Source organism: Canis lupus, chromosome 22 (assembly GCF_011100685.1).
Source record: "Canis lupus familiaris isolate Mischka breed German Shepherd chromosome 22, alternate assembly UU_Cfam_GSD_1.0, whole genome shotgun sequence".
Classification (NCBI taxonomy): Eukaryota; Metazoa; Chordata; class Mammalia; order Carnivora; family Canidae; genus Canis; species Canis lupus.
In genome coordinates, this window is record NC_049243.1 from 2,478,589 (window position 1) to 2,486,338 (window position 7,750).

Consider the following 7,750-nt stretch of genomic DNA (forward strand, 5'->3'; position numbering starts at 1 on the left):
GGGGCACAGTCCGCGGACCTCCTGCTCCCTCCACACTGCACCCGGCGTTCACAGGCTGCAGGAGGGGGGCTCCAGACACTCGGCATCAGGGACTTGGGGACACGCTCGGGCCACAGGAGAGCCTGACGCCAACCCCTCTTCTCTGGAATCAGACTGAAAAAGCTCAAGAGACGGGGCCCTGCCTCTGGATCTACGGCCGCCTGGGACAGCGGTCGGCTTTGGCCCGTGACCTTCTGCGGGGCAGCATCGGTGGCCCGACAGCCAGTCTGCGAGCGCCAAGGCTGCCCAGTGCCACCAGGGCTGGCCTGTCCCCGCAGTCCCCCGGTCCCCCGTGGACCTCTGCGCACAGGCTTCCCCTCCCCGGACCAGGGAGGCTCTGTGGGGAAGGAGCTGCTGCGTGAGACAACGGGCCCCGGGTGTCGACGCTGTCGTGACCGTATTTGACCGGAGTCCTTTTTGCCAGTATTCACCAAGTAGCCCCGCCACATACTGCTCGGGGATGGGTCCCGGTGGCTTCCCAGCAAGGGCAGGGCCACGCTGTTGGGACCCTTCACAGGGACTTGGCTGCGTCGCTGTGTCTGGTTCCCCGTGTGAAAGTGACAGGACGTCGCCAGCATGTTAAGGGGACAGTGCGGGGACCGGGGAGGCCCCTGGAGCTGGGGGAGTGGCAGCCCTTGCAAACAGGGCTGGGTTCTAAACCGTGAAACACAAAACGGTCACCAGGTCGTTGGCCAGAAGGCCCGCCACGCTGTCACCCGGCCCCCTGCATCCGTGGACTCCCGTCTGCGGCGACAACAGCGTCCCCGCAGCGGCCGAGAAGCCTAGACACCGGACCTCACACTCGCCCGCTCCCCCCTTCGACATCGGACACTCGGGTCTGTCACCCCTAAGACAGGAATGAGGACAGCACGTGGCCCACCACGCTGAGGCCGCTAAGGTGCAGTGACGATCTTTTAAAATGTCATCGGCTGGGGATCCCTGGGTGGCTCAGCGCTTTAGCATCTGCTTTCGGCTCGGGGTGTGACCCCGGGGTCCCGGGATCAAGTCCTGCATGGGGCTCCCTGCATGGAGCCTGCTTCTCCCTCTGCCTGGGTCTCTGCCTCTCTCGCTCTCTGTGTCTCTCATGAATAAATAAAAGTCTTAAAAAATTAAAATAAATAAAATGTCATCGGTTGTCCCTTCGCGGGGAGGCCACGCCTGGTGCTGCGGGGGGCCTGGCGCTGGGCAGCTGTGGGGGGCAGCCGGGGGCGCTTCTGGCCACTGCTCGCACTGCAGGTCCGGGAGGCGGGACTGGCCCCCAACTCTCCCACTCGCTGTGAGCCCCCCTGCACCCCGAGCACTGGCCTTTCCCCAGGAGTCCTGTCACTCGCCCCTAAGCTGTTTGCTACCTTCCACAGGCCTTCAAGGAGTCCTCCCGCCCCTCGCACAGCCTCCTCCAGAGCAGGACCCTGCGAATAGCCTTGGCTCGGAGGCGACGGTTTCCGGCGGCCTCTCTCCGCTGACTCTCGAGCCGGGACACGGGCAGTCGCCACAGCTCCCACGTGCAGGGGGCGAGCACTGAGGACCGCTCCCCCGAGCACACTTTGTGCCGTGGGGTTCCCAGGGCTGCAGTCAGCGTCCTGGAGGGGCACGGGGAGGTGCAGGGGTGTAGCTTGGCTCAAAAAAAAAAAAAAAAAAAAATCATGCTGCCCAGGCTGCTGCTGAAGCTGCTGAATGCCGACCTCTCTTCCCAATGCTTCCTGGCGGCCTCAGTTTCCCCACTGTCCGTGCCTGTTTCCCTACACACCTGTTTTCCCTGAAGTCCCAGGGTCGTGGCGGGAAGCCACTTGCCTGGCTGCGCTGGGGGACGCCGCCGTGTGCCCGTGGGGGCCGGTCTCCGCCAAGCCGGCAGCGGCCCTCCCCGGGCCCCCCTCCACGGCCCCGCTCCTGCAGACACGTCTCCGCGTGGGCCGCCGGGGCAGCAGCAGTTTCCGGGCGGCCGCCCGGTACTTCTTGGAGATGAGGTTGTAGAGGATGGGGTTGATGGACGCGCTCAGATAGAAGAGCTGCAGCGCCACGATGTTAAAGTACTGAGAGAAGTGCATCATGCGCGAGTCTTCGGTATTTATGTAGATGATCCTGCCCACGTGGAAGGGCAGCCAGCACACCAGGAACGCCAGCACCACGGCCACTGCAAAACAAGGCGGGCGCCAGCGTCAGCTCCAGCGGCCGCCAGCCCTGGGCCCCCGAGACCATCGGAAACAATACGGGACAGCAAGCGCCTTCCACAGAACTTGGACGCGGCCAAACCGCACCCCAGGAGAAGCACCAGGCCGCAGACTGCGCGACTCGGGCTTAGAGCCGCACGCGTGTTAGGGCTGCAGGGGGCCAGGAGGGACCCACCTGCTACCAGCCGCCCCCGCCGGCTTCCTCCCGCAGACCTACTCGGAGGCAGGCTCTCTGCCTTCCGTTGCAAACAGTCCCGCGACAGGTCTGTGCAAAAAATTTTTTTTTCTTTTAAATATGGGCCTGGTTGACTTCAGCCTGCAGAATAGCTTAACACTAAGTCTAAACCAGGTTAGGTTTTTTTTTTTTTTTAGCCACCCAGCTGCCTCTAGGGTAAATTTTTAATGTAAGGCAAAGTAAGCCCACAATACAAAAATGTAAAAATCCAACCCACTTTTCCTGCCTGGCATCTGGGAGGGGGGGGGCGTGAGGCTTCCTTTGCCTGCAGGGGACGCGAAGAGGGATGAAAGGACAAGGCGGGGGGGAGGCCCCACTGGAGGGATCCTGTTGCCCCTGCCCGTCTCCTGGGGCTGCCCATGCCCTCTGCCATTGCAGGCCTGTGCCCGCCTGCGCCCGCCTGCCTGGCCCTGCCTAGGGCGTGACCCCGGGGTCCCGGGTTCGAGTCCCGCGTGGGGCTCTCTGCACGGAGCCTGCTTCTCTCTCTGCCTCTCTCTGTGTGTGCCTCTTATCTTTTTTTTTAAAAAGTGGTTTGTTAAAAAAAAATAATAATAAAGCACCACCAGGTTAGCGTGCCGCAGGCCGCCTCGCCAGGGGCAGCGTACCCTCCCGCCCCGCGGACCCGCCCCCCACCCCCCGCGCCCGGGGCCGCCCGGGGCCGCAGGCGGCGCCACTTACGCAGCACGCGGACGGCCTGGCGGTGGCCCCGCTCGCGCCCCGAGGCGGCCCGGCCCCGCAGCGGCCCCCGGCGCCTCCGCAGCTCGCGGCCGATGCGCCCGTACAGGACGCAGAGGCACAGGAAGGGCAGGAAGAAGTAGGCGGTGGTGACCCAGAGCATGACGCGCAGCGCGCCCAGCTGCGACGGGCTGGGCCGGCACTCCCGGCTGAAGAGCGCCGCCTCGGGCCCCGGCGGCGGGGAGGGCGCCCGCGCCAGCCGCGCGCTGCCGTTGAGGCCGGGGCCGCCCGCGTCCTGCTCGACGCCCACCAGGAAGAAGAAGGGCGCGGCCGACAGCAGCGCCACGGCCCAGAGCGCCGCGATGAGCGCGCGGGCGCGGCGCCGGGACAGCAGCGCGCGGGCGCGGAGCGGGCGGCACACGGCCAGGTAGCGCTCGACGCTCAGCGCCGTCACGTGCAGCAGCGTGGCGTAGGTGCAGCCCTCGCCCAGGTACAGCGACAGGCGGCACAGCAGCTGCCCGAACACCCAGGGCCGCGAGCGCCACAGGCGGTACAGGTCGAGGGGCAGCCCCAGCAGGATGAGCAGGTCGGACACGGCCATGCTGCCCAGGTACAGGTTGGTGGTGGTGCGCATGTCGCGGTAGCGGCCGATCAGCAGCACCGTCACCAGGTTGCCGCTCACGCCGACGGCGAACAGGCCCAGGCACACGGCCGTCACCGGCACCAGCGCCCCCAGGGGGAAGGGCGAGCACAGGCGCTCGTCGCACGGCAGCTGCGCGCCCTCCGCGCCGTCGCTGCTGTTCCCGGGGCCGCCCATGGACGCGCAGGCCGGGCGCCCCCGCAGCCGCCCCCGCAGCCGCCGCCGCCGCCGCAGCCCCGGGGCCCAGCGCACCGCCGGCCGCACGCGCGCCTCCGCGGGGCCCGCACCACGCGGCTCGCCGCCTCCCGTCCGCAGCGCCCGGGTTCTGAGCCGCCGGGGTCGGCCCGCAGCCCTCCCCGGCCGGCCGCGCAGTCTCCGCCCCCGGGCCCGCCCCCGGGCCCGCCCCCCGCCTCCCCTCCCCCTCCCCCGCCGCCCCCCGCCCTCTCCTCGGCGCGGAGGAGGGAAACCACCGGGAACGAGGGGGCGGCCGCGGCGCTCGAGTCCTGCCCGGTCCAGGGAAGCGGCTGCCGAACCCCGGCGGGGCGGGCCAGGGACCCCGGCGGGGCGCGGGCGCCTTAGCCCCGAGGACACCGGGGGACCGCGTCGGGGACCTGGCCGCGGACTCCGGCTGGCGGCTGCGCCCCGGCGCCCCGGACAGGCTGCCCGCGCGCCCGCAGCACGGGTCCCCCACAACCCCGAGTCCCTCCCGGGCCTGGATCTGACCCTGCCCCGACGGAGCGATCTCGGGCCGCCCCCGCGTCGCCGGCCCAGGGCTCCGCTTCTGCAGGTTGGCGAGTCCCAGGGCGGACCCCGCCGGCCACCCCGGAGCCCCTGAGCCGCTGCTTGCGGAGAACCACGCCCCGGAGGACCCTCCGCGCCCTCAAGTTCTTCGTGCAAAAGATCCGCTAACCAAGAAAGCGGGGCGCTCGCCAGCCCCGTAGGAGGCGCCCCAACCCGGGGGAGGCCCACCCTGACCTCGTGGCCGCAGGTGGCCCGCGCGGGGCGCTCGTCCGCACCTCCGTGTCCCCGGAGCCTCTGGGCCCGAGCCAAGCGCGACCCTCTCGTCACTCTCCGCCCGCGGGGCCCGGGGCTGCTTCCGCGGACGAGGGGTCCTCGGGGGTGTCAGGCGGCGGCTGCCGGGACCCCTCCCCGCGCGTCGTCCCCGGGACCTGCATCTCTGCGCCCCTCACTTCCTCCCATATCCCTATCCCCACCCCTGCAATCCCCCACCCGCCCCCGCGGCCCCCACCTGCCCCCGCGGTCCCCCACCTGCCCCCGCAGCCCCCACCTGCCCCCGCGGTCCCCCACCCAGCCCCTGCAATCCCCCACCTGCTCCCTCAGTCCCCCACCTACCTCCGCAATCCCCCGCACCCCCCCGCGGTCCCACGCGGTCCCCCACCTGCCCCCGCAGCCCCCCCACCTGCCCCCGCAGCCCCCCCACCTGCCCCCACGGTCCCCCACCTGCCCCCACGGTCCCCCACCTGCCCCCACGGTCCCCCACCTGCCCCCGCAGCCCCCCACCTGCCCCCTCAGTCCCCCGCGGTCCCCCACCTGCCCCCGCAGCCCCCCACCTGCCCCCGCGGTCCCCCACCCAGCCCTTGCAATCTCCCACCTGCTCCCTTAGTCCCCCACCTACCTCCGCAGTCCCCCGCAGTCCCACCCAGGCCCCCCGCGGTCCCCCACCCGCCCCCGCAGCCCCCACCTGCCCCCTCGGTCCCCTACCTGCCCCCTCAGTCTCTCACCTGCCCCCGCGGTCCCCCACCTGCCCCCTCGGCCCCCCACCTGCTCCCTCAGTTCCCCACCTGCGTCCGCAGTCCCACCCAGCCCCCCACCCAGCCCCTCCTGCAGTCTCCTCCCAACTCGCCCCCCGCAGTGCCCCCCAGCACCCCTCCCGCAGCTCCCCCCCATCCCCCGCCGTCCCCCACCAGGTCTCCCCACCCCTGCCCCCCGCAGTCCTCCCCGACCTTCTCCCTGCCCCCCCCCCCCCGCCTCAAGGCCTCACCTCCCCGCTTCGCCCCCCAACCCCCGGAGCCGCGCACAGTCGCTCCCAGGCGACCGCCCCCCACGCCGCGCCCCTTCTAGCTGTCGTCCCGCCCCCGACGAGCACCGAGCCAGCGCCTGGCGACGGGGAGCCCCCGCCCCGCCCCGCCCCGCCCCGCCCGCAGGCAGCCGTGGGGCGCCCACCCGAGGTTCACCGCCTGCGCCGGGCCCTGCGTCGGGGGCCGCTCGCACGCACCTACTCCCCTGTCCACGCCTCCCGCCGTCCGGCCACGTCCTCCTCCGTCCTCCCTTCCCGACACCCCGTCCTTCCCCTGCTCTCAGCGGGGCCCTCGGCTCTAGGAAAGACGGCACCTGCCCCCCTCCCCGCCCCGTCCTCGGAATCCCGCCTTCCGGGGCACCGCCAGGCCCCGCAAAACTCCAGGGGCCCCAGTCAGCGACTCCGCGTCGCCGCCCCCCGCCCCCCGCCCCCCGCACGGAAGATGCAGTTTCGGCCTCCGTTGGGGGTTCCCCTGGCGCCCCCGGCTGCGGGGCGGGCACCCCTGACGCTGTCGCCCGAGCAGGGATGCGCGCCGGCCGCGCGGCGGGGCTCGGTCCTCGGTAACCCGGGCGGCGGGCGGGCGAGCGGGCGGGCGCGGCCTGGAGGTCGGTCCTCGGGGCTCCGGGGACGCCCCCCGGGTGGCCGACCCCCTCCCCGGGGCGCCCCCGCCTGCGGCCCTGGGCTTCCCCGCGCCCCGCCCACAGCGCGCTCCTCCCGCCCTGCGGGGCTCCCGTCCAGGGGGCGCCCCCTCGGCCCCGGAGCGCACCGGGCTGGGCGAACTCGGGCGCCGCGGCGTCGGCAGAGCCAGGTGCCCCGTGGTGGCCGCGTTCCGGGTTCCGGCCGCGGGCGCCCCGAAGCTGCCAGTGCCTGGGGCCACTGCGTACCTCGCCACCCGGCCGCCCAAGCCCCAAGGCTCCGCAGGTCCGCATCCGCAGCCCGCGCGACGCGAGGCGTCAGCACCGGCCCCAAGGGGGACAGGCCCGGCGGGAGGGGCCCACCTGCGGCCCGACGCCGGCTGCGGCACCTCGGGCTGCGGGCGTCGCGACAGCCGCTTCCTCGGGTGCCGACCCCGGCTCCAGACCCGGCTGCGGGGGCCCGGACCAGCTCCGCCACGGGGGACCCCGGCCACACACGGCGGGCCGGCCCCGCTGACCCTCGCCCGGGACCCCGACCTCGCCCCCCAACCCCACCCCCGCCCCGGAACCCCGGCCTCGCCCCGAACCCCAGCCCCGCCGAGGGGCGCGCGGTCCGTCGCTGGCCTCCTGGCCCGGGGTGCTCGGGTCCCGCACCCCGGGGACCAGGAGGAGCGGCCCGCGGGTCTGCGCCCCGGTCACGCCCCGGTCACGCCCCGGTCACGCCGCGCCTCCGCCCGCACCTGCGCCCTCGCCCCTCCCGGCACCTTCGGAGCCCTCGGCCGGGCCGGGGTCGGCGGGGGCGTCTGCCGGGGTGCGCAGGGGGCGCGGGGAGCGGACACCCGGCCGCAGGGTGCGGGACGCCGCCCTCGGGTGCTCGACCCGGTCTCCCGCCCCCGGGACCGCGCGGGCCCCAGATCCTGCGGCTTCACGGGCGACGGCGACCCCGGCCCCTCGGCTCTGCGCCGCGTCGATTCCTCTGGCTGTGGGCGAGCTGAGCGTCTCCTGGCACCGCGCAGTCCCCCGCCGGGCCCGCCCCGCGCAGCGGGGACTTCGTCGGCCCGTATTTAAGAATTTATTATGTTTTCGTGTATTAGAGAGATTGGTAGATTAGCCCTTTTCTGGACTACGAATTGCAATGTTTTTTCCTTAGGTTTGCTATTTGCTTGAACAACAACAACAACAAAAAAAATAAAAAAAAATAAAAAAAATAAAAAACTGCTCTGCAAAACAAACAAAATAACAACAACAACAAAAACCCCGAAAAAATAAAAAGAAAAAACAAACTGCTATGCAGTTTTTATTTATATGGCATCAAAATAA

At 71.2% G+C, this 7,750-nt stretch overlaps 2 protein-coding genes across 2 annotated transcripts; one reads left to right on the forward strand and one right to left on the reverse strand.

The window, feature by feature from the left end:
* Positions 1-1,778: 1,778 nt before the first annotated feature.
* MLNR (motilin receptor) lies at positions 1,779-3,934 on the reverse strand. Its single transcript, NM_001128064.1, has 2 exons — positions 3,121-3,934; positions 1,779-2,170 (listed from the first exon to the last, which is right to left on the reverse strand). The coding sequence occupies exons 1-2, from the start codon at positions 3,932-3,934 to the stop codon at positions 1,779-1,781; spliced, it is 1,206 nt and encodes a 401-aa protein (NP_001121536.1).
* On the forward strand, positions 3,933-7,498 carry LOC119877413 (basic proline-rich protein-like). The gene is made up of 3 exons (XM_038570163.1): positions 3,933-4,095; positions 5,753-6,400; positions 6,534-7,498. The coding sequence occupies exons 1-3, from the start codon at positions 3,933-3,935 to the stop codon at positions 7,496-7,498; spliced, it is 1,776 nt and encodes a 591-aa protein (XP_038426091.1).
* The last annotated feature ends 252 nt before the right edge of the window (positions 7,499-7,750 follow it).

Bases quoted from the DNA above. Each gene is read 5' to 3' on its own strand.
- LOC119877413 (XM_038570163.1), top strand. From the start codon at position 3,933: ATGGACGCGCAGGCCGGGCGCCCCCGCAGCCGCCCCCGCAGCCGCCGC. The intron at 4,096-5,752 runs GTCGGCCCGCAG...CCCCGCCTCAAG, and splicing joins CCGGGTTCTGAGCCGCCGGG to GCCTCACCTCCCCGCTTCGC. The intron at 6,401-6,533 runs GTCGGTCCTCGG...GCTCCCGTCCAG, and splicing joins CGGGCGGGCGCGGCCTGGAG to GGGGCGCCCCCTCGGCCCCG.
- MLNR (NM_001128064.1), bottom strand. From the start codon at position 3,934: ATGGGCGGCCCCGGGAACAGCAGCGACGGCGCGGAGGGCGCGCAGCTG. The intron at 2,171-3,120 runs GTAAGTGGCGCC...CTTGTTTTGCAG, and splicing joins CCAGGCCGTCCGCGTGCTGC to TGGCCGTGGTGCTGGCGTTC.